The following is a 24,992-nucleotide window of genomic DNA, read 5'->3' on the forward strand; positions in this document are numbered from 1 at the left end:
TGAGGTACACAAGCCTTTAAAGCGGTGGGTGGGAAGGTGTGTAAGGGTCTTTAGCTCCGCTGGACGTTCATTCCAGAGTCCGGGCCTTTGTCTGCAGTTTATGCCAGGAAAGTGCTCCACCCCAGCAAGGGTCGCATTTCCACAGAGCATTAACGGACTCCTACACCTGCAGTAGAAAATAATAGAACCTTAAAAAACCCACCAATCCGAAATCCCCAAATAAATTCCTCTCTCGGCATGCTATCGGGGTTCCAAAGGAAAGCTTTATAAAAGTTACAGCACTCTAAGGACCGTCTCACAGGTGAAGGGGCCAACCTTGCTAGCCCGGGCCTATAGCTCTCCGCAGCACCTGGCTTTCCTTCCTTCTTCATTGGCTCCTTTTCCAGCCGGCGTGACGCTGTCACTGTAGAGACGCCGGACGATCTGTGTCCCGCCACTGCCGGCCCATTTCCCGCGGAGCCACCTGCTCTGAACACCGGGGCCTACGGCCGCCCCCCGCTCTCCCCGGCGACGCCTCAGAGGCCACTGGCGTGGAACGCGTCGGGCATGCTTGGGGGCTCTCGCGAGTGCACCCGCCAATGCTCGCGGAGGTGCTGCTTGCGCGTGAAGTTCTTGACGCACTGCGTGCACTGGTAGGGGCGCTCCCCTGTGTGGATGCGCTGGTGCCCCAGCAGGTGGTGTTTCTGGGAGAAGCGCTTCGGGCAGTGGGGGCAGGGGTAGGGCTTCTCGCCTGTGTGGATCTGCTGGTGCTTGAGGAGATGGTGTGTGCGGCTGAAGCTCTTGCCGCACTCGGTGCAGTGGTAGGGCCGCTCCCCGGTGTGGATCCGGTAGTGGTTGGTGAGCTTGGATTTATCCGTGAAGCTTTTTTCACACTCGGGGCATTTATAGGGCCTCTCGCCCGTGTGGCTCATCTGGTGGCGGATGAGGTGGGAGGAGCGGCTGAAGCTTTTCTTGCAGTAGGGACAGTTCAGGGACCCGGGGCCCTTCTCCGCGTGGGTCCGCTGGTGGAGGACCAGGTTGATGTGCAGCCGGAAGCTCCGCTTGCACTCGGTGCACACGTACAGCCTCTCGCCGGCTGGCGGGTGCAGGGCGCCAAGGCTGGGACGGAAGCTGCTGCTGCACTCCATGCTCGGACACCTGCCGCTGGCCGGCTCCCACGGGAGACTGAGCATCTGGGCTAGGCCTTGCTGCTCGGCAGGAAAGCTGCCAGCTCCCTCTCCCGCGGGGGCTCTGGGGTGCAGCAGGGAGTGCGGCTTGTGGCCGAGGCTCTTTGCACAGGGGCCTGCCCTGGCATGACTCCTCTGGTGAACGATAAGGCTCTTCCTTAGCCTGAAGCCCTTCCCGCACTCGGCACACTTGTTAGGTCGCTCCACAGCCGACTTCCTCTGCAGAATGGCCACGGGCCTGGTGCTGCTGAGACATCTCTCAAGCTGAGCTGCTCCCCTCTGTCCTGGGTGGTTCTTCAGCTGGGATCCTGCCCGGCCCCAAGCCTCCTCGAGACCCGGCAGAACAGCCTCTCTGGCCAGGGTCGCAGGGCATTCCTCCTGCTCGGCTTTGATCAGGAACTCGTAATCCGCTGCACGGGAGACAGAGAGCGAGATTGGGTTTAAACCTTGTGATTAACGAGTGTTATTTGTCAGCTGCTTCCCGGCACGCAGCCAGGTTTCCACAACTGTGGGCGTAAACTCAGAGGCTCCAAGTCGTGGTCCCCAGGAGAGGCTGGATTTTCAGAGCTGGGGAGCGCGCGCAGGCCCTGCTCATCAGGAAGCCCAGCTGGGGTCACAGCTGGAGGGGAGCAGTGTGGGCAGGGACGTAGAGACAATAGGAGACGCGCTGGCGTGCTCAGAAGACAACGGGGAAGGGGAAAAGGGGAACGTACCTCCTGGCTTCCCAATGTCCCACCCACCACTTCCCATGGTTTTCAGTTCGGAGCTCTGTGTGCCCCTCCGCAGCCAGGCCTCTTCCTTACTCCGCAGAGAGGTGGAGGGAGGCCCCCATGTGCTCCTGCTGCCTCATTTACTCACGACACTTCTCACCATAGCGCCTATTACCTTGGGCCGACAGGCAGCAGTAACCCCAATCCCCCTCCCCCCCAATACACGTCACTGCACCCACTGCAGGAGTTGCAGGGTGGGCTCCAGTGGGCAGTGCTGTGAGATCAAATGGGTCCCTTCTGCTCTGCAGCCTCCTTTTGCCCTGTCCCCGGTGCAGCACCCCTGCAAGAGGCTTCGCCGGCCGATCTCCCCGGCCAGCACAGAGCCACCCCCACTCGCTCCAGCCTTTCCCGCGCTGGGAATTCTCTGCCCAGGGCACGCCTCTGGCCCATCTCTGCAGGGCGCCACTGCCTTTCGGCCACTCGTAACTCACCTGGGCCGGGCTCCGGCGGGAGTTCTCGCTCCTCCGCATTGCCTGGCTGCCCCACACTCGGCTTCTCCTCTTGTACAATCCAGGAGAAAACGCCAGGCTGGGAACGTGCGTAGTCTAGGGAGAGAGACATCAGGGGCCATTATGTTTAGGGACCCGGCCGGAGCACTAGCAAGAGAGAGAAACGACAGCTAGAACCAAAACCTTGAGGCCAGGCAAGAATAAAACATCTGGGAGGAGACGAGTTTTGGGTCTTGCAACCCACTCAGGGCCCCAGGCCACCAGGGGACTGGAGGACTCACGTACAACACAAGCATTAAGGCCTCCCTCAGCTACAAATTCCAGGAAGCGTCGCCACGACCCCCAGTGTAGACGCAGCTCATCCCAGCAGGAGTGTTTCTGTCCGTGCGGTAACGTCGCCTCCCCACGTGGCCTTACCAAGCCGATCAAAGCATTCTGTCGCGCCATTGACACCAGAGGGAAGCCAGCTGGGTGGGAGGGGGGGTTCTCATCCATGACTGACATGGCTTTGTCGTGCAGACCTTCCCAAGGGTGCTCCCGTGAGCCCAGGGAGGGATTTTGAGAACGAATCAGCCCCAGGAGCGAGGTCAAGGCTGGCTGCTTAGGGGAAGTCATGGTGCTCTGGAGGCTGGACTCTACCTCCTTCACCACCCCCTTCTATGTGAGAGCAGCCAGGGCCCAGGAAGAGGGCAGCAGGTCGAGGACCATTACAGACCCAGGGAAGGGAAGATTTAGGGTATGTCTACACTACCACCCTAGTTCGAACTAGGGTGGTAATGTAGTCAACCGGAGTTGCAAATGAAGCCCGGGATTTGAATTTCCCGGGCTTCATTTGCATGTTGCCGGGCGCCATTTTTAAATGGCCGCTAGTTCGGACTCCGTGCCCGCGGCTACACGTGGCACGAACTAGGTAGTTCGGAATAGGCTTCCTATTCTGAACTACCTAGTTCGTGCCGTGTGTAGCCACGGGCACGGAGTCCGAACTAGCAGCCATTTAAAAATGGCGGCGCCCGGCAACATGCAAATGAGGCCCGGGAAATTCAAATCCCAGGCTTCATTTGCAACTCCGGTTGCCTACATTACCACCCTAGTTCGAACTAGGTGGTAGTGTAGACATACCCTTAGCAACGGAAGGTTTCTGGTCAAACAGGATAATGCGGGGGACCCGCAAGAGGCCCCAGACGAGCCCACGAAAGGCAGCAGCATCCCAGTTCCTCCAGACCCTGTCGCTGTAGCCGTCAGGGCTGGGCAGCTCGCCCCTCGCAGTGCAATGGACCATGGGCATTTCAGCTGGTTCCTTGTCAGGGGGCACCTGGGGCAGGCAGCAGCCTCTGTGACAACGCTCCCTCTTCTTCCAAGAAAAGGCACTTCCACGGTTTGGCATTTCCAAGCAGCGGTGGGGCCTGCAGGTGGCAACCAGGGACCAAGAGAGCTGGAGGGGAGGCCAGGAGCCGGGAGGGACCGTTTCCAGGGGATTCACTGTCAGAAGAACAGTTCTTCTGACCCACATCCTAGTGGTACCCCTGCTCCCTGCCCCCCTACCTGCCTCCAGCCGGGACAGGGGAGGAAGAGAAGGGGCTCATTGAACTACACTTCCACCAATATGATCTATGCCATCAAATGCCAGCAACGCCCCACTGCCATGTATACTGGCCAAACTGGACAGTCTCAACAGGAAAGAGTTAACGGACACAAATCAGATACCCGAAAAGGCAACACACAGAAACCCGTCGGAGAACACTTTAACCTGCCCGGGGCACTCAATAATGGATCTCAAAGTCATCATGTTGTTTCCGGCCAATTCTACGGGGCAAATCCACAGGGAAGCCTTGGAACTTAACTTCATTTACAGGTTTGGGACCCATCACAAAGGTGCGAATAAAGACATGACCTAGCTAGCACACTGCCTTCCACATCCTACTGACCTAACCAACCAATGGGTACTTAAGAGCAATTTGCACCTTCTCTATTAGCTTCATGTAACATGAACACTATAATTCATTATTTTTCCCTTCCTTCTCCCCTCCATCCCCTATTTATTTCGGAACTGGACTGTTAATACTCCAGTCATTGAAGAAGTGGGTTGTACCCACAAAAGCTCATGATCCCATCTACATGGTTTGTTCATCTTTAAGGTGCTGCAAGACTATTGGTTGTCGTCTAAGTTTTCCCAGTTACAGACTAACTCGGATCCCCCTCTGAAGCTTTTGGCTCTTTTAAAACTGGCTTTCACAGAGGAGGCCTGGACTCATGCTAGGAGGGCTGGCCACTGACCCCACTGTGCCTCCAGATGCTACTTGGGGAGCTGTGTGATTCTGGAGGGCTGAGGGCTATTTCTTCCCAGTTCCCGGCCCAGATTAGTTCTGAGGCCTGAATCCCCACAGTGCCCCAACTGTTCCCATCTAGATTTCTTCGCTTCTCACCTGGGCGGAGTGGCTGGACTGTGAGGGAAGTGATGCTCATCTCACCTGGCAGCAAACAGCAGTCTGCTTCCTATCTAGGGCAGCATTAGGGAACGGAGACTTCATGCAATGCCTTTCTGAACGCCTAGGCAGCTCAAGCAGAAATTGGTTTAATTCAAAATCTTGGGAGTCAAAATGTTATTGGCCCTTTGCTTTCTTCTACCTACCATAGTGCTAAGGGGGCTCGCACGTACCCCTGAAGCATTTCAAGCAGAAAGACAGAGACACAAGACCAATCCACTTCTCTCTCTCCCGAATTGTCTGGAACACAGTCTAACCACAATGAATTGAAAGCCCAACCCTGGAAAACGCACTGCCAAGAACAATTCTGCACTGGCCTGGGTGGGCAGGCGAATTAAGACTCAGCAGAGTGGAGATGACAATGTTCTAGGACTTCTCTGCTGTGCTTGTTCTCTTTTTGTAGGGGATCCTGAATGGCCTAGAAATCACCACTGGTAAGTACCCCGTTTGGAAACAATCGTCATCTGCGCAGGCTACTGAAATCCTCCGGACTAGGGACAGGATTGCTGCAGGGCATGGACCAGGCTTGAAACCAAACACCTGAATTCACGGGGCTGCTGCTTCGGAGGGATTACCAAGAGCTCCTTTGGCATCTGTTTGTTGGAAGGTCTGGGACTCCCTTGCAATCAAGGCCATGCTGGGTTCGGTGCTGAAGCCTGCATGCTTGGGCTGTGGAAGATTAATTTTACCACTAGGAGGATGTCTGTTTGGGCTGCCTGCACCGGATCCCAAGTGATTTCATGGCTCTTTGTCTACACGCCAAGTTCAGGTTATAGCTGCCATCCGGCACGGGCACTGGCCCGTTTGGAGCTGGTCCTGGGGATGCCACACATACGAGGACTCTTCTCTCACATTTTTAAATCGTTTATCTTAACTCAAGTCTCCCTGGTGTGAAGTTTCTCTCAATGGAGAAGGGCTTGGGGTGAGCGAAGGGAGTGTCGCAAGAATGTTCCCTGGCTTCACGGTTTGCTCTTCACAGCAGAATTCAGTCTTTAGATGTGCCACACCGGGAGCTCCCAAATGAAAGAAGTCCAGAGAGACTTCCATAGGAGCTCCGTGGTATGGCCTGTGCAGCTCCTCCCCCACCGCAGTTCTCCCCAGAGCTGCTGGCCCAGCTTGGACTTGTGCACAACCAACCCCCCACGAGAAGGATCTCTCAGAAAAACATTTCCCCAAACTCAGAACTTCAGTAGTTTGTTCAAGGTTAATTTTATTGTCATTAAAAACTCAAGCATCTACTGCCGGCAAGTTACCCGGCACTTTACAGAGACCGGCTCCCTGCGCTGGAGAGCTCACAGTCTCAACAGTATGCATTTGAAAGGGAAATAAGGGAATGAGGTGGAGCAATTGAAAAACAACAGCTGCTAAAGAATTGGTGAGTGTTCGTGTACTGGACAGAGAAGGGTTCTTCCACCTACCCCCGGCCCGATGTTGTAAATGCTACGAGGGTTTCCTTTTGCACACCTGCCAGGCCCTGAGTTTGGCCACTGTCAGCAGGCAGGACACTGGGCTGGATGGACCTTTGGCGTGACCCAGTCCGGCCGTTGTTATGTGTTTCTGAAAGCTCTGGGCTTTATCCCTGTTGCCTTCACATGGTTCAGGATTAGGGATGTTAAATTTAGTTTAATCAACTAGTCGATGGATTTTCCGACTAGACTAGTGGATAAGCGGGGAAGCTGCCGCAGGGTTAGCTCCCAGGCCAGGAGCTAACCCCCCTGTGGCTCTGCCTGTTGTGTGTTTTAAGAGCCTCTCAGCTCATAATAAATTAAAAAGGCTGGTGCGCAGCAGGAGGGACCCAGCGCGAGCCAGGAATCAGCTATTCCAGGCCCCCCCCACTGCGCTTCTGATTTTTAAATGTATTAAGAGCCAGTAGGCTCTTAATACATTTAAAAAACAGGCGCAGCACCTGGGACTGGGCGTGAGCCAGGAATCAGCTGATTCCCAGCTCATGCCCATTCCCTGCTACCCCTGCCTAACCTGCCCCCCGCAGAGACAGTGCTGGGGGGAACCGGCTTTTAATCTGGCTCCCGTTCCCTCCCTTGCAGGGGGAAGGGACTAGTCAAGGGACTAGTCGACTATTCGATAAGCTTTTGCTTATCGCATAGTCGACTAGTCACTTGCATCCCTATTCAGGATGACTTGGTGCGCAGTAATCTGGCCAGAGGTGCTCGTGGATTATTACACAGTGAAAAATGCGCGCGCGCGCGCACACACACACACACACACACACACTGAAAAATGCGCACACACACACACACACGAGACCTGGATCAAAACCCTCAGAGCCACTGGGAAATCCAAGAGCTCACCAATGCTGGGAAAGATTCTAAAATCTTCTCAACTAAAAAGCCAGCACAGTATATTACACACAAACTCCCACTGCACAAGGACCAAACAGTCACGGACTGTTTAAAAACCCTCAACCTCCCTCGGGTTTCCTTTGCTTTAAACCCAGCGTGGCTAGGGAGTGCAGGTGGGCCCCACACTGGATTCAGGTAAGGAGAGGGGAAAGGGCCCGTAAATGGCTGGAGTCCCCAGCTGCACCCTCCCACCATGGGAACTGTCCAAATTCAGCCTCCTTTGCTTAAATGAGCTAAGACAGGACTGTCCTGAGGACCCTAGCCCTGCCCCAACGTCAATCCCAAGCCAATGTCTCTCCAGAGAGGCTGCGGAGGGTTCTCCCTGCTGGTCTCCTTGTCTCTTCCTTTGGTTGTCTCTTCCCCTGCGGCCCACACGGCCTCTTCTGTTCCCAACTGAAGCTGAGGAGACCCCTGGATCTGGCTGCCAGACCCAGTCACAGGCCCAAACAGGATCCCAGGAGAGGACGCTGTAGTTTCTGACCCCGGGTTAACACGGGCTGGGCCTGCCTAGTGACTAGCTAACGCAGGTTTTAAACCACGTCAAATGGCAGGGTTAGCCCCAGTGAATCTGGCGCCTAAACATTTCGACAGCATTCCACGTAAACTCTCGCAGCTTGCTAACGTGGCGCGAACAGTCTTGGAGCAAGGCAAGACCTGATCCCCCAAAAAGGAGTGTAAAAGAACCGAGAGGAGAATAAGAGAAGCAGACACACTATGAGCTACACAGAAAGGAAACCAAATACTATAGAGACAGGAACAATACTGACCAGGTCATAAATAAATAGAAATATTATGATACAGGCACCGGGAAAGAGAGACACTCGAGACTAATTCACCTGCAATACAACCTCAGTGTTTGCACTGTCCGAGTCTCAAGCAGAGGTATAAAAGGAAACCGTGCGAATGCTCCCTCCTGCAGAGGTACTCATGGGCAGGAAGTCCTGGGCCAAATTCCGATCACAGTCGCTGCTGCACAATTATACTGGAGACTTCAGTGAGGTTCCCCCAGATTTACAGCGTCATTTGGAAAGAATTTGGCCCAACTGTTCTAGTTATGGCTCCCAGGAAGTGAGTGTCAGGGCTGGAGAAGGAGCTGGATGCATAGTTCTAGGAAACTCAGCAGCTGCAGAGCAAACTTCCTCGTCCCTGCCCCACCCCAGCAACTGTTTCCCTGGCACCGGCACAGCATCAGCCAGGGTGGCACTTTGTGTCCAGTGCATGTATACATTTAATAACCCGTAGAATGTATGGAGCAAATACAACACATCACTAACCTATGGAACTACCTGCTGCAGGATAGCGTCAAGGTGTTGCTCACATATTGCCAATGTCAGATGAACAGCAGAAACTCCCAAGAAACACATTTCGTTATCGCTTCAATGAACTAATTCGATTCACTTTTTTAAAACTTGGAGCATTTTACATTAGAAGTATTTTTGAGTTAGCTGTGAGATACCGCATCACCCCACCCCACCCCCACTCGGGCATGATGTTGATGTGGCACACTCCACCGTGTGCGTCCAAGGGTTTCCTTTGAGCATCTGTCACAATTAGCGCAGAGAGCCAGCAAAGTGAGCAGGGTGAGCCCTGGGCGAGCTAGAAGAAGATGCTGTCCAGCAGCGCCTCTCTCATGTTCTGCACGTTCACGCGGTTCCTCTCGCGGGTGTGGATTTTTTGGTGTTGGAGCAGATGCTGCTTTTGCGTAAAGCTTTTTGTGCACTCGGCACATTGGTAGGGTCTCTCACCCGTGTGGATCCTTTGGTGTCTAATCAGGTCGGAGGGGTGGCTGAAGTTCTTCCCGCAGTACGTGCACATTAAGGCCCCTCTGCCCCGGCCTGTGTGCATTCTCTGGTGCGTGAGGAGGCTTTTCTTCTGGGAGAAGCACTCCTGGCACTTGTTACACTTACAGGGTCTCTCTCGCACGTGGCTTTTCGGGTGCTGCCTGTAAGGTGACTGGAGGTTGAGGCTTTTCATGCTTTTCGGGGCACCGTAAGGCTTGTCCGTGGGCTGGCTTCGGGGGTGGGATTTCAGGCTGTGATGTTGTCTGAAGCTTTCCTCACACTCCACGGAGCCGTAGGCACCCCCGCCAGGGTGGATGCTTTGGTGCATCGTCAAGCGCTGCTCAACCACGAAGCTTTTCTCACGCTCGGTAGGTTCGTAGCATCCCAGCTTGGGGTGACTCCTCTGGTGCATGGTGAGGCTCTTTCTCAGCCTGAAGCTCTTCCCACACTCTGCACACACGTATGGCCTCTCACCTGGGCAGGTTCGCCGGGAAAGAGTTACAGTGTTGTTCTCCCTAAGGCTTCCTTCCCCGGGAGCCGACTCCACTGGCCTGTCCTTTCCATGGCTCCTTGGCTGCATTGCTGAGCTGTATGGACTATCCAAAGGCGTTCCCTCGCCCGGAGTCTGGAGCACATGGCCTTCAGATATGCCACAGAACGTCCTTTGCAGCTGCCAGTTCTTGAGAGGATCCCCGTGCCTCAGCAGCTCAGTTTTGAACATGATTCCGTTATCTGCTGGAATAAAACAAAAATAAAATACAGAGACGTTTATTCGGTCTGCTTGGGATAAAGGAAACCTGTTAACCATTCCCAATTCATAACAAAAGCCCATCACGTTAGGTTTCTCCCAAGCCAACGAGCTAGAAGGGTCCTGCGTACTACTCTGGCTTTAGAGGCGCCCTGGGTGAAGCGCCAGATTCCAGCAGTACCGAGTATCCAGCCCCTTGGAGACAAGGGCCGCAACAGCTTTTTTCTCCCTGTTTCCGTGCGTGGAAACGGCCGACTGGTCCCGAGGCTCTAGCGAATCAGCCGTGACACGTGTCTTCCCAATCTAGGCTCTCGTGGTTAGTGAACAAATGCATTTCGCTGGATGGAATTCTCCCCAGGGCAGAAGACTCACCCAGGAGACTCAAGCCCTCGAAAGCTGCTCTGTAAAGCCACACTACAAATGCCATCAGGCGTTTCCATTGTCATGGACTCTTGGCTGCTCCACAGCTGCCGTGCATAGGTTACAAAGCAAGCCATTTGTGGCTACAAGAGCTGCAAACGCAGCCTGGGATCCGAGCGGCAAGATGGGCTCTTCCTTATTGCACTACATCACGCATCCCCCAGACTCCCCAAGCTGGCTCTGGTCTCCCGGGGATGCCTTTATGACCTCTTTTGCCTTCCGTGGCTCTGCGCAGGCGTAACGGACTGGCCCTGTCGGGGAAACGAAGGAACACTTTTGCTGATGACGCACGAGGATTCCAGCCCGCTCTGTTTTAACCGTATTGCCTTCAAGGCGAAAGAGTTTCCCTGAGTCTCCCTTGCCAGAAGACGTGAATGAAGAAACCGGAGAGGCTGCTGAGTAAGAATGGGTCATGACCAGTGTTCCCTGTAAGCTGAGCACTTTGGAGGCCACCCAGGAGATTCAGGTGGCGCCTAGCTGATTGGCAGATCGTCCACTGCTGCTCACAGCTGGCAGCATGAATTTCTATTGGTGGTGCACATCTGCACTTGTGGTGCATGGAACAAGATTTATCCCACACATACATGGAACGGGACTGCGCTGTAAGAGCTGAGGGGAGCCCTACAGAGATGTTCTGCACTGGGTGAATTTCAGCCTTGGGGAAGGCCGATCACTGGGTTTTGTGGATACCCTGAATACGGATTTTAAACCAGCTCTTTAACACGGTCCTAGTGGTCGCAGACCCCCCCTCACTCCTGCCTGCGGCCAACGGTCCCTGGCTTCTGTATACGGCAGAGGGCGCTTGGTCTGTGGCGCCTTGCATGGCACGGCCCGCCCACAGTTCTTGTAATGGCCTTGGGGCCAGAGAATCCAACCTATTTCTCTCCATGCCTCAGGGACATGCAGGCAGCAGCTGGAGCCCCCGCATCAACTGAGTTACAAGCGCATCCACGCAAGAGACTCTCTACAAAATGGAGAGACGTAGCAACAGAGCAAAGCATTTAACCTTCGCCTTGTCCAGCAGCGACTGAGCAGCCGTCAGTACAAAAGGCTGGACACTCGGTAGCTGTAGCCTTCATGATGAAGCGGTCTCAGCCGTGTCGGCCCACACGGCTTGTCCTCGCAGCCCGTGCCTCTCCTGCTGGCTCTCAAACACAAGCCCCTGTCCTCTGTGCTCCCCAGAGGAGTCCCTCTGTCCATCCTCGCAACCCCAGCAGGGAGCCGGGCCAAGCCTCCTTATAATCCTCGATTTGGGGCCTTGTCGGCATGGAGACCTCACCAGCAGGAGGCGCTCTCCACGCACCACGGCCACCTCCACATGTCAGCCTCTTTCACTGGGCGCCCTTTGCCCATGCAGCCTGTGCGCCTTTGTATCCAAATGGCTCAGCTGATCCCGTCTTTCCCAGGAACCAGGGTGGGCACTGGTCCCTTTGCTCCCTTGGGAGTAGCCGCACAAACACCCTTCTCAGGAGGCGGCACCAGAGCGTGCGGACTGCGCCCCGCTCCTCAGGCAGGACCGACCTCTGTTTGTGCGCATGGATCCGGTGACAACAGGTAAGATCACACAGAAGGTTTCAACGTCAGGACATTTGCCACAGTTCTTTGGTCCCTCCTCCTCTCCAAGCCGGCTTCAGGCTCTGTCCAGAACCCTGGCACACTCCTCCTGCCCCAGAGAGACCAGACCACGCCGAGCATTTCACTCCAGTGGGCTTAGCCACGAGCACGGTCACCCGGACCCAAACCCAGCCAGAGGGCAGTAGGCAGCGTACTGGTAAAATCACAGCTCCCCAAGTTGGGGAGCCAAGCAGAGAACAGGCTTGTTTCACATCGAACGACTGGAAGGAGGAGGAAATGGCGTACTAACGAGATGGACGAAGGTCACTGATCTGGCCGGGTTGCAAACATAAAGGAGGGGAGAGGGCGCATCAAGAGAAAATAACGTGGGGAAGAAACAGCGCAAGGAAATTCAATCAGGAAAAACCAAAGAGCACGTCCCTGGGGAAGGAACCAGGCTCCACGCACACAGAGTGGGGGGAGGAACCCGTGGGCGGGGATGGCGTCTCAGTTAGGTAAGAGCTGTCACTGCATGGCTGGGGGCGAAGAGAGCCAATGCTGTGGAGGCTGCACAGAGACACCCCTACCGACGGGGCAAAGAGGGCACTGGCTCTAGCCCGCTGTTGTGGGACGGTACCTGGACTCCAGCTTCCATTTCTACACACTCCAATGCCAGGATTAGGGAGGAGGTGGGAGGCATTGTGGGAAGAGCCACAGTGATCTGGCCTGCCAGGGCTGATTTAGGAGCAAAACTTTCCTGGCCAGGTGCACAGGCTGGGAATCTAGAGCATCATGCCTTTGAGATACCCCAGCTGCTCCTCATGGATGGGTACCCGGCTCCTGCTCAGAGCGGGAGCCAGCCCCTCTGCTCCAGCAGGGTGATGGGGGCCGATGGCAGGGAGGCAGTGGGCACGGGTAGGGCTCACAAGACCCCAAGCAGGCCCGACAGACTCAACGGGCCCCACTCCTGGTAGGCAGGCCCAGCCAGAACCATGGAGCTGACCCTGGGACCCACAGTGTGACCAGGAAGTGTCCCTCCCAGCAAATGACCTCATCTTCTTTCATATCCCAGGCCCTCCCCGGCTGTTCTCTGTCCCCCGCACGAGGGGGTCACTGCTCTGGCCCAGCAGCGAGAGCAGGAGCCAGCATTGGTTTTATTGGGGGTGGATTACTCCACTGTGTGAGCTTCCATGTTTCTAGTGGGGAGGAGGGCAGGGGGGAATTCTGTACTGGATCGGTCCTGCTTTCCTTGTCCTCAGAACGGCTCTGGACCCTGGTCCCCCTCTCTCCTGTCACGGCCACTTGCCTCTCACGAGCTTGCAAGGACCCTCCCGGCTCCACCCGCTTCTTCCCCCTGTCCCCCGGGAAGTCCCTGCCGGGCGCCGGCTCCCCCCTCTGCCTCACGCTGCCCAGCACTTTGTGAGACCGATTGTAACTCACCGGAGCTGGGCTCTGCGAACAGTTCCACCTCCTCCGCGGCCCCCTGCTCCTCCGCACAGAGCTCTTCCTCTCGCTTCACCCGGGCCACGCCGCTGGGCTGGGGAAACGGGCGCTCTGGGCATGGAGAGAGACGAGCTGGGAGTCCTCTTTGCCCGCATCACAGCACCCTTCTGTCCCAACCTTGCTCCAGCCATAGGGCAGGGGTGGGGAATCTCAGGCCCAGGGCCGGACGCGGCTCCCAGGTTGCCTGGATCTAGCTCCCAGGTTGCAGCCCTGGGGAGCCCGAACTGGTGCTCCAGACCCACCCCCCCTCGCCATCCTCCCATGGGGCTGGAGCACACACAATCGACTAGCCTGGGCCCCCCTCTGGGGTGCGAGAGGAATGTGGGGATTGTCTTTCTCCTCCTCAGTCAGGGGCTTCTCCCTTTGCTTCTCACCTGTGTGCGGCCCACCATGGATTTTTCTGTGGGTCGGCAGCCCCCCCACCCAAAAAAGCTTCCCCAGCCCCGCTGCAGGGCTTTGGCACAGGCCCCCTCCTCCCGCGGCTTCGGCTCCCTCTGCCCCTTTCCCAAGAGCTTTCCCCAGCTCTTGCAGCAGGGGCCTCTCACGCCAAGCTTTCTGGCACTAGGGACGCAAATCCCATGCACTGAGCCAACCTGTTAAACCGTACATTTAACCAGTTCATTGATTAAATGACCGGGGGGGGGGGGGGGCACTGCTGTCAGGGGCTGCTACAATCCCCCTGCGTCGCTGGCTCCCAGCCTGCACGGGCTCCTAGGTCAGGAGTTGGCAGGCTCACGTGGGCTGGGAACTGGCAGCCCTCCCCGCCCCCTGCTGCCACTTCCTCCCCACACAAGCCTGCCAACTCCCAGCTCGCGGGGCTGGAGCAGCCCCCTGCCCACAGCAAGTCGAGAGGCTAACCGGCTCCCCGTTCACATCCCTAGCTGCGACAGCCTCCTCTACACCAGACACCCACCAACACCCTGAGGTTTCGACACAGCACTCACCAATTCGGGGCTGAGCCGCGATCTCGCTCTCCTGCGAGCTCTCTCGTCCCTGGGCGCAGGGCTCTTCCTCGCCTTCCCTCTGGCAGGACCCGTCAAGCGTGTATCCCAGAGACTCTGTGGGTGGCAAAGAGAAAGCCCATTGTATTGCGCTCCCATCGCTACGCTTTGACTGCTGACACAGCACTCAGCTGCTCAAAACGCCTTTGGGCCCTACTCAGATTCACGGGCAATGACCCCCGGAAAGCCCTAAAACAGGGAAAAGACAACGAGTACCTGCGCCGGGCTCAGCAGCGATCTCTGCCTCCTCCGCGTCCCCCTCCGCCCCGTCGCAGGGAGCATCTCCTCGGTCAATCCGTGCCAGCAGGTCGGGTTCGGAGAGCGCATAGTCTAGTGATGGAAAAACAAGTCAGCTCCCTGGCTCCATGCTGCACTGAGCAGTAAGAGATTTGAGGCACCAGTCACTGGAAGTGGGGCGTAACAGGAACAAAGCTCCTACAGAAACAAAGGCCTGGCAAGGGAGGCCTGCTGAAGTTCAGGGGTTTCCTTGCAGGGGAGAGTATTATTTTCCAGGCACTGAGCCAGGCCACGTCTACACGGGGAAGGTTTGGTGACAAAAGTGCTGTGGACATGCAAAACTCGCTAAAAGTGAAAACCGGTCAAATCAGTTTTTCTGCTCCCCTCCCCCAACCCGTTGTCGACATTTCATGGCCACATTGCTCCGTTGCCAGGGGAGCTAGCAAAGCATTGTGGGTAAGCATCCCGCAGTGCAATGTGGTGGGAAGGCAGAGCTGCGCTTCCTGGGATTCGCTCGTAGCTCTGGGAGCTCTCCGGGCTGAGGAATGTCAGAGCAGCAGAGCCGTCTTTCTCCAGCCCTCCCCCTTCAGCAGCAGCCTGCCGCTGGGTTCCTAGCACGGCAGAACAGGAGCACTCCAGTGATTTGCTCTTTGTTTGTTCCCCAAACAGAGCAGCTCACTCAGCTGTCAGACACTTCCCAGAGCTATGAAGGGGGAGGGGTACAGGTCTGCAGGGCAGCAGAGATCACAGAACACTGAGCAAAGCTATCAGGGCAGGCATTGTGGGATACTGGCAGAAGCCAGTTCTCTCGGTAAAACGAACAGCAGAGTCCACACTAGCTTGCTGTCAACAAGAAAGGGAGGGGAAAAGACAAAAGTCTCTTACAGGGATGGAAGTTTTTTGTCACCAAAAGTCCCACTGCAGCGTAAACGCTCTCACTGTTTTGAAGCTAAAAGGCAGGCTTTGGTGACAAAACATGCCTGTGTAGACAAGGCCTAACTATTAAGCTACTTCCCTATTTATTAGCCTGCAGGCAAGCCAGAGACCCTATAAGGAGTAAGTGATAGCTATCTGGTATCCCCAGTTCCTAAGACCAGAATGAGAACTCACTTGGGTTTTTAGTCTCCTACTTAGAGCTAAAGGCTAGATTACAAGTATCTGATCCCACTACAGGCTGTGCATTGATACCTCCCCTTTGTTCAGTTTTTCTCCCCACCTGACCCCGCTCTCCTAACTACTGCCTTTAATCTACCCTGTTCCCTTCAGAACAGGTGAGGTTTCCAACAGCCCAGGTCTCTCCAACACACAGGTCAGCTGCAGACCGTCAACGCCTCCATAAACACTGGTGCTTGTGTACTACACCAATAGCACACATGATCATGCCTCTCTCTAGCTACAACACCTCTGTGCACGTCCCACCTAACAAGTCTCTGCCTCTGGTGTTCCTCCTCTTTAATCCTCCTTTTTAGATGCGACAGCGGCACCACACATGGAACACAACAGGTTTCTGGATGCATACTTCCAAGCAACTGCACCCATTATCCACAGCCGGAGGGCACTGAAGGAGGAGAGACTAGGTCACCCTGTGTATCCTTCAATCTAGGCTGGTATTAGTAATGGGGAAAAAACGTGCTGATCCAGCCCAAAGACTCAATGTCGTGTGCCAGTCCCAGCTGTGAACAACAGCCCTGTGGAGGAGCAGGCCCACGAATACTGGTTCAGGTGTCCTGCAAGCTCAAGAACGTATATTTACCCAGCGAGATGAGAGATTCGTAGTTCCCCTTCATCACGTTCTTGTACAGTTCCTTCTGCCACTCCTCTAAGTTCTGCCACTCGTGCTCAGCGAAGTACACGGAGTCGTTTTCAAATGCCACCGGGACCTGTGATCGCAGATGGTACCGATTCAGCCCCTTGCACGATACCCCAGTGCCACCAACTCAACTGCCCCTTTCATCTTCTTCAGCATTAAAGGGGCGGGGGGAAAGGAGTGGGCACAAGCACATTTCTCATTATGATCATTTAGCTTTACGGCTTCCCAACGAGCGCCAGGCACGGCACGGCAACGTGCGGTGCTCCCCCTCCGACGGCACAAAGCGAGGAGAGGCTCAAGGGGGAGGGGCAGGACTCAGCCCTCCAGAAGAGCACCATGGGAAGCCCGTGTCAATTCCAAAGCCCTGCTCCCCTTGGCCCACGGAACTGTCTCTGAGCAGGGCTTTCCAAACGGGTTTTCCCTCGTGACCCAGTTGAAGAAAATCGTTGATACCCCCACCCAACATCACTTACAGCTTTTGACTAGTGTGCGGGCCCCAAGGTGGAGCAGGGAACAGGGGGCTTAGGGTGCAGGAAGGGGGCGGCAGGGCTTACGTCCAGCAGCTCCCAATCGGCGGCGCAGCAGGGGTGCTGAGGCAGACTTTCCGGCACAGCGGAGCGCTCTCTGCCCCGGAAGGGGCCAGCAACAGGTCTGGCTCAGAGGCTGAGATGCACAAGGGACTCTACCCGCTGCTCTCACCTCCAGACACTGTCCCCCGCCCAGCTCCCAATGGCCGGAAGTGCAGAGCCAGTGCTCAGGGCAGGGACCACACGGAGCTCCGGGATCTCTCCTACCTAGGAGCCGGATTTGCAGATGGCCGTTTCCAGGGCACAGCGTGGTCTGTAGTGCCAGGGCATTTAGGATACCTGCCTTTGCTCCCCCCCCGTTGGACACCTGGTCATCCTACAGCAGAGGTGGGCAGAACCAGGCCCGGGGGCCGGATCCGGCTGGCCAGACATTTCCCTCCAGCCACCCAGCTGTGAGTCTGCACCTCTGCCGAGAGCTTGTGTTCAGCTGCCCCTCCCCTGCCTTGTGCCTTCCTGCAGCCCAGCTACTCCCAGGATTCTCCCTCAGCTGTGCATCGTAGGGGAAGGGAGAGGGAAACCCGGCGGAGCTGCTCCAGGTTGAAGCATGGCTGGTGAGTGACTCCCAGGAGCGGCTGCCCTGCTTGTAGGCTTTCAGTGCTCGCTTTCACGCCTGTCCCTCATGCCCCACCTCTGCAGGGCGGGGAAGTGGAGATGGAGACAGCAGAGCAGGGCAGCTTTCCCTGTCTTAAAGAGACAGCGTGTGGCTTCTCTCTGGAACGTACCCAGCAGCAGCCAGCACTCGCACACACACAGTCACCGTCACACACACACTGCCCCACGTGTGCTCCCAGTCTCTGTGCCACACACTCAGTCTGTGTCAAAGTAGGTCTCTCTCACAGTGTCTCTCTTTCACACTCACACACTCTGTAGGCCCCAGCCCTACCCCCACCCCTTCTGCCTGCTAGGAAGCCTGCAGCCAGCCCATGGCCACGTACCAACATTCATGATATGGGCCCTTATGAAAGTTACTGCCCACCCCTGACCTACTGCAAGGGAACCCGGTGCCCGGCATCCACACCCCAGACCTGGGTCATGGCCCGGACTTGGGAAACCACTGTCTAAGGGCGGGGCTGCGTGGGGATGAGGCCCCAAAGCATGGGCTCACTCCCCTCACACACACGATGGGCGACCAGCTTAACTGCACCCCGTGTATTACTTCAGGCACTCTTAGGCCTACTCCTCTCCCAGGGTTACTGGGGCACTGCAATACCGCTCACCCCAGCATCCACAGAGAGCCAAGTTTACTGGGTGAAGGATTTATAGTAGAGGATGTGTGGCAAGCTTCATGGTCAGCAGAAAAAGTGATGAATAATTATCTAGTCTCGGACCCCGTTCAACGTCAACCCGGGTTTGATTTACTGTGAAGGCAATGGAGCCTTCTGAACTGGGTTTGCACCAGATGAAGTTGTGCTGCAGGAGAACTGTGGTGACATTTCAGAGATGGTCCACTTCCTGGTGATCTGTGTACCTTGAACATCATTGATTTGCGCACACACACACACCCACCCACCCACCCCGCTTTTGTCCAGTAACTTCCCGTACAGACAAGCTTACTTCAAGAGTAATTCCAGGCACATCCCATTTTCCTGGCGCAAGCAAGCCATGACCTTGTTTTATGTTATGCTAAGAGGGAGCTGAATTTGGCGGGTCTAGCTCTTACAATTTAGGAGGAGTTTTTGTAGACAGACAGACTGTCTGTACAAAATAGACTGCACTAGATCTCAGAGGAAAATGAGCATGTGGCGTTTCTACATCAAGATGTAGGAGTGATCAACTTACAAAAATAAAGACTCCTGGAAGAGTGAAACCTTCTGAAAATGTTCAACTCCCAAAACACAAGGTGCCCATCTAACCTTCGACTTTCCCAGAGAACTCTCCACGGCCAACATGCCACATGAACACAGTGTCAGGCATACAGGAGTTTGGAATGTTAGAGTCAAGAAACATGAGGACTAGCACACTTCAGTTCTCCAATACTATTAGCTACAGCGTTACCTTGGGGATTTCCCCTTTAGTGCCTGGGGGCAGTCTCAGGATCCAGAAGTTCCTGTTCTTCAGCAGGTTCTCCATGTTCTCCAGCCGTCGCTGCAGCAGCCCATACTCCTGGATCAGTGTACCCAGCACGGCCAATTTACTCTCCATTTGGTTACCAAAGTCAACCACTGTTTTCTCACAGTCAAAATATTTCTTCTCTGTTGTCACTGTTCGACGCTCCAGGTTCAGTAACCGTGTGGCGTGAGAGTCAACCTTCTTTTCCACAGCCTGAATTGCAGCTAGAACAGTCCAAAGCGAAATCTCAGCAGAGTTTGACTTCGTCTCATGAGCAGAGGTTTGTTGCGGAACAGTCGGAGGTTGGACAGGTGTCCGCTGCTGAGGCTCCATGTCCCACTCCTGATTCTGAAGAGAATGAGATGAAGTTGGGGGTCCCAGCTACAAAGGGAAAGAGTGCACAAACTGCTCTCCACAGGCCGCTCGACACTTTCTGTGGCTGGATGTTTACTGGCCCACGTTCCAGAGACCATGAAAAGCCTGTTAACACTCAAACACAATTAACTTGCCAGTTTTGTAACATTTATCTAGCTCTGGGCTGAAGCGGGAGAGCTGTGTGCACAGACAAGTGCAGTGTTTTACGAACATTTGGACCTGGTCCTCTTTTTCAGTAATGCCCTAGCACAAAGGAGCCTTATATGTTAATAGGGAATCAGGTTCTTTCATTCGCTTTGCACTGTTTACACTTCCAAAATGGCTTGCAAGCCAGTTGAGGCCTTTTCCCTTACACTGATAACCAATTTTTGCCTAACCCAGCTTTTCCAGACACAGTGACTTGTGCTTTTTAATACAAGATGTTCAGTTCCGGTTGGTTTGTAATGCTCCTGATGCACATATCCAGCAACTCTTTCTCTGGCAAGGGTCAATAACATGCAGCTACAAATACTACCACCACTACTGTCGCCCACCTGAGGCCTAATGTCACACCAATGAGAGGGAGAGCTATGTGTGTGCATATTCATATTGGGAAAAAAGAGAGTCCTCCTCTATTCAATTCTGACATTTCTGTAGTGTCTTTCATCAGAAGAATCTTACCGCAGAGCACTCTCCAGGCTATTCAGTCAGTGTGTGATTTGGAGACAAAATGCAAGGTAAGCATTGCCATTCCCAGATACATTCTGCTCTCAGTCACTCCAATATGAATCTAGCGTAACTCCACAGGAGTCACTCTGGATTTGCGCCAGGATAAATGAGAGAAGAAATTACTCCACTGTTTAAAGGATCATGTTTGCCCTTAGAATTAGAGATGACAAAAGGGAGCACTATTAACTCCTTTTCTAGGCCACGTCAGCAACTGCACAACTGAGCTGACTTAAGTTGGGCAGCAGCAGCAATTACTGAAGTTTGTCATGCCCACGCTCCCCTCCTCCTGGTACTGACTGCATGTCCTCACCCACAGCGTTAGCACTGACTTGAGAAGGACAGCATGGCGGTCCGAGAACACTCCCATGTGGAGCAGGAGCTGAGAGGCCAGGGGACAGCCGGGATCCAGCATGGAGCTCTAGAGAATGCACAGCATGGGGACAGTGAGGCTCACAGCTGGAAAAAAACCCCACTCCTTCCCCCATGTTCAATTTCAAAAAAACAGGGACTCTAACAGCAGCAAAACTGACATTCTAGTCAATTTCATGGCTCCAGCTATTAGCCGCCCTGGCAGCTAACAGGTGATGCAAGGAAAGTTGTGTCAATACAGACATTGTGTCACCCAAACAATGCCATCCTAAGCCCTATGCCTCTTACCGAGGTGGATTTACTAGGTGGGAGTAGCAGGTGAGCTACAGCTATGGAAAGGACACTACAGCATGTACATTTAGAGCATGGGATTGTGGTTAGCTGCCTTACATCGAGGTAACTTGGTAATGTAAAAACGCCCTAACATTATCTTAGAACTGGAAAAAGTATAGAGAAGGCAACCAAAACAAATAGGGGTGTGGAAAAACTTCCATATGAGGAAAGGTTAAAAAGACTGGAGCTGTTCAGTTTAGAAAACAGACAATTAACAAAGGACATGGGAGAGGTCAATAAAAATCACAACTGATGCGGAGAAAGTGAATAAGAAAGTGTCAGTTACCCCTTCCCATAACAGAAGGGCCAGACACCAGCCAATTCAATTCACAGGCAGCAGGTTTCAACCAAACAAAAGGAAGTCTTTCTTCACACAGCACAGAGTCAGCTGTGCTGCCAGGGAATGGCATGAAGACCAAAGCAGAACTGGATTCAAAAGAGTTAGATACGTTCACGAAGGAGAAATCCATTCATGGCTATTAGCCAAGATGGTCAGGGGCACAATCCCATGCTCTAGGTGTCCCTGCACTTCTGACTGCTGAAACTGGGACCAGACGACAGGGGACGGATCACCTGATGGTTCCCTGTTCTGTTCTTTCCCTCTGAAGCATCTGGCATTGGCCACTATGGGAAGACAGGACACTGGGCTAGATTGGTTTGTTGGTCTGACCCAGCATGGCCATTCTTATGCAAGAGGTTTCCGTTGAATTAGTGGAACAACATGGAATTATTTTGGGGGGTCAAAACAACACGTATCAGTTCTCACAAGTGTTCAGCAAATGTTGCCCGTCATACACTTCAAAGGACTCGAGAATAAACTTTGGATCAAAACATGAGCTTCGAGGGGAGTGGCAGGTGCTCAACAGCTCTTAGTACTTGTCCCCTTGCTGGGGACGTAATTTTAGTTTTAAAAACAATCCACGTGGGCTTTCAACTCAGTTCTCTTTGCCTGACAAACACAAAGCCCTTCCCCGTGTGACTGCTCCCACTGACAATGGGACGAGGCATAAAGATTGCTCACATAAGAGATGCACAAGCCACTGTGTGTGGAGTTCAATAAGACTTATCAAGTGTAGTTTAGACTGAGAATTAAAATGTAATCACAGTACTAAACACTATTTACATGACATTCGTTTGTACCTCTCTCCCTGAGGCCTATGCAGCCATCTTTGTATAGAATTTTAAAAAATAATTTCCAACACAAAAAAAACAAACAAACAAAAAAAAACTTAAGATGGAGAGAGGCTTTGTTGCATTCAAGGAAAAGAACCATCTAGTCATCTGGGCCAGTCTTCTAGAAAGAGTGGTGGGAGAACTGCTGCTTGGAGACTTTGGACAAGACCACTCAAAGGCCTGGAAATGGACAAGATAATTGTCTTGGTCTCACCTGCTTCTCAGGTACCTAATCCAGACTTGTCTGGTGCTTTATTTTTCTTCAATTTCCAATTGCTTGGTCTAGACTTGTGCTTTTTTCTTTTAAATTGATATTAAATCAACACACTTATAGATGGATAGCTGCAGATTTGCAGGGCTCTGCTTTATATCCACAGGTAGCTGCATGTGTGGATGTGGATATCCACGGATAATTTTTGCAGCTGGGGATGCAAATTTTGCATCTAGAACTTGGCAAGTGTGCAGCCATTTGCCAGGATCCACCTCTGTGGAGGAAGCTCTGGGTACCAGCTTAGCATTCAGACAGAGCTCTAGTTCTAGACACTTACAGGAAACCAATGGCTGAATAGCTCCTGGCACAGAACATACAACCAGTAACAGTCCAAGGCTCTGACTTTTCTGCATCTGCATTGGGAATGCAAGAAGTGGGTTTAAAAGCTAACCGTGTAAGCGCTGAAAGCCGCCGTGGTTACACGCGACTGCGGCTGTGCAGTACGAAGCGTAAATAAGCTTTATACGGCAGAGCCCGCAGCAAAGCTTCCCCAGGAGCAGGGCCACCAGCTCCTCTCGGGCTGGCTCCCCGCTGCAGGGAAGGCGCCTCCTCTCCAGGAGTGGAGCCGGCAGTCTGGGCCTGCCCTGCCCGAGGAGCCGCGTGTAGCCTGCGACGGGCCAGCCACGGAAAGGGGTTGCTCTGGCCAGCAGCGGGCCCCTGGCCGGGGCAGGTGGGGAGCCGCTCCAGCTCGGGGTGTGAATGTGCACGTGCCCCAGGGCGAAGGGAGGAGGCGGGGAGAAGAGGCCGCAGCGCAGCCGGGGGCGGGCAGGGGCTGGAGCTCGCGGGGAGCCGCCCTTAAGCCAGCTCCGCGGGAGCCGCCGTCCCCCCCCCCCGCCCGCCACAATGGAACCGCCCAAGTTCACTCCACAGGCGCTTCCGCCGCCCCCCCAACCACCGGGCGCTCCGGGATCGGGGCCTGACCCCCCCCCCCAGCGAGCCGGGGGGGGGTGGAGCCGGGCGGGCCAGACGGGGGTGGGAGGGGCCCCTCCGGACCGGGCGGCGGGAGCTGCGCCCCGGGGGGGGGCTCTATGCCCCCCCCAAATCCGCCCCCTCCCCGCTCCGCCCCCCGTTACCTGGGCAACGGCCCGCTCGGCCACGGCCTTTGTTCCCAACCAGGCGCGGGCGGGCTCGCCCCTCACCGCGGCGCCGGGGAGCTCGGCGAGGGCGGGGGCGGCGGGACCCGAACCCGAGTCCAGCAGGTTCCCGGCGCCGTCTCGTCACAGGCCGGGCCAGGACAGAAAACGGCTCCCCGGAGCAATGGGCCACTTCGGGCTCACTGCGCGTGCGCGCCCCTCCCCACGGCGCATGCGCACGGCCCCCCGCTGAAGCCGCGGCCCTTCCCTAGCCTCGTTCTGGGGGCGGCTTGCAGGAGCGCGTGGGGGTGGCTCCGGGTGAGAGTCGCTGCCAGCCGCTGCGTCCGGCTCCGCCAACGGGCCCCCAGAGAGCAGAGGGAGAGCAGGTTGCACTAATGTGTGCGTGAGTGTGAAAGTGTGTGAGTGAGTGTGTGCATGTAAGTGTGAGAGTGAGTGGGTGTGAGTGTGCATGTAAGTGTGAGTAAGTGTGTGAGTGTGCACATGTAAGTGTGAGACTGAGTGGGTGTGAGTGTGCATGTAAGTGTGAGTAAGTGTGTGAGTGAGTGTGCGCATGTAAGTGTGAGAGTGAGTGGGTGTGAGTGTGCATGTAAGTGTGAGTAAGTGTGTGAGTGAGTGTGCGCATGTAAGTGTGAGAGTGAGTGGGTGTGAGTGTGCATGTAAGTGTGAGTAAGTGTGTGAGTGAGTGTGGGCATGTAAGTGTGAGTGAGTGGGTGTGAGTGTGCATGTAAGTGTGAGTAAGTGTGTGAGTGAGTGTGCATGTGTGAGAGTAAGTGTGGGTGTGTGCACGTAAGCGTGTTTGCATTCAGATCAAATCACAGCTCCACATGCCAGCAAAGTCCAGCAGCCACTCTGCAGCTGCCCAATGAGTGCAATGCTCAGGCTGCTTTCCACCCAGCCTGAGGTTGCTCCCACCCATTCCTTCCAGCTCTGGGGGCTGTTCTGAGACTAGCGGAAGGAACAAAAGTTGGCAAAGAAATAGCAGGACTTGCTTCAAAGTCAACGACTTTCTTCCCTTAGACGCTTCAGGCGTGGGCTGGCTACCACAGGGGGTTTGGACATCTTTGCTCCCATGGTTGGTTGGGTTTTATTATTCCTCTGATTAGATTTAGAGCATTTATTTCATCGCACTCTTGTGATAAAAATACCTTTCATTCTGGTCAGCAATACAACGTACAGAAGGGGGACCTATGTGGATAAAGAAACAGACTATGCTAGTGTTAAGAACGCCTGCCTTTTCTCCAGCCCAGGAATTCACTGCAGTGACAATGCCTGGGTGTGGGGTAAATGAAACAGGTGAGAGCGTCTGCAAGCGTTATTAGAGTTTATTACTGTACCTGTTTCTAGAGGGGTCCTTCCGAAGGAAACCCCCCCCCCCCCATAATGGATTCCCAAGAACAATACACAAAGGTCCATTTCCCACTCACTGTGTGCACGGAGGAGCAGAGACAGTTCTGTAGTTCTCACCTAGAGCCAGGACATCTTCTGAACTGGTCCTACAGGCAAGCTGGAGAACATAACAATGGCCCTAGTGGGTCAGACCAAAGGTCCATCTAGCCCAGTGTCCTGTCTGCCCACGGTGGCCAATGCCAGGTGCTCCAGAGGGAGTGAACAGAACAGGGAATTAGCCAGTGATCCCTCTCCTGTCACCCAGTTCCAGCCTCTAATAAATAGAGACTAGGGACACCATTCCTACCCAGCCTGCCTAATAGCCATTGATGGACCTAACCTCCATGAATTTATCTAGTTCTTTA

At 54.7% G+C, this 24,992-nt stretch overlaps 1 protein-coding gene across 8 annotated transcripts; it reads right to left on the reverse strand.

Moving 5' to 3' along the window:
- LOC102460631 (zinc finger protein 777-like) lies at nt 1-23,460 on the reverse strand. 8 transcript variants are annotated; one of them, XM_075919763.2, is made up of 9 exons: nt 23,221-23,460; nt 22,425-22,500; nt 18,865-19,266; nt 16,226-16,352; nt 14,452-14,565; nt 14,179-14,292; nt 13,172-13,285; nt 2,368-2,481; nt 1-1,576 (listed from the first exon to the last, which is right to left on the reverse strand). In XM_075919763.2, exons 3-9 carry the CDS (start codon nt 19,249-19,251, stop codon nt 516-518), a joined length of 2,031 nt encoding a protein of 676 aa, XP_075775878.2. In that variant the 5' UTR covers nt 19,252-19,266; nt 22,425-22,500; nt 23,221-23,460; the 3' UTR covers nt 1-515. The 8 variants fall into 8 exon arrangements, 7 of the variants coding, with proteins under 7 accessions (XP_075775878.2, XP_075775879.2, XP_075775877.2 ...); XM_075919764.2 differs by having other exon boundaries at nt 18,865-19,299; XR_016348592.1 differs by lacking the exons at nt 22,425-22,500; nt 23,221-23,460 and having other exon boundaries at nt 1-166; nt 350-1,576; nt 18,865-22,418.
- Nucleotides 23,461-24,992: the final 1,532 nt, after the last annotated feature.

This window comes from Pelodiscus sinensis, chromosome 2 (assembly GCF_052426305.1).
Source record: "Pelodiscus sinensis isolate ZL-2025 chromosome 2, ASM5242630v1, whole genome shotgun sequence".
NCBI lineage: Eukaryota > Metazoa > Chordata > Testudines > Trionychidae > Pelodiscus > Pelodiscus sinensis.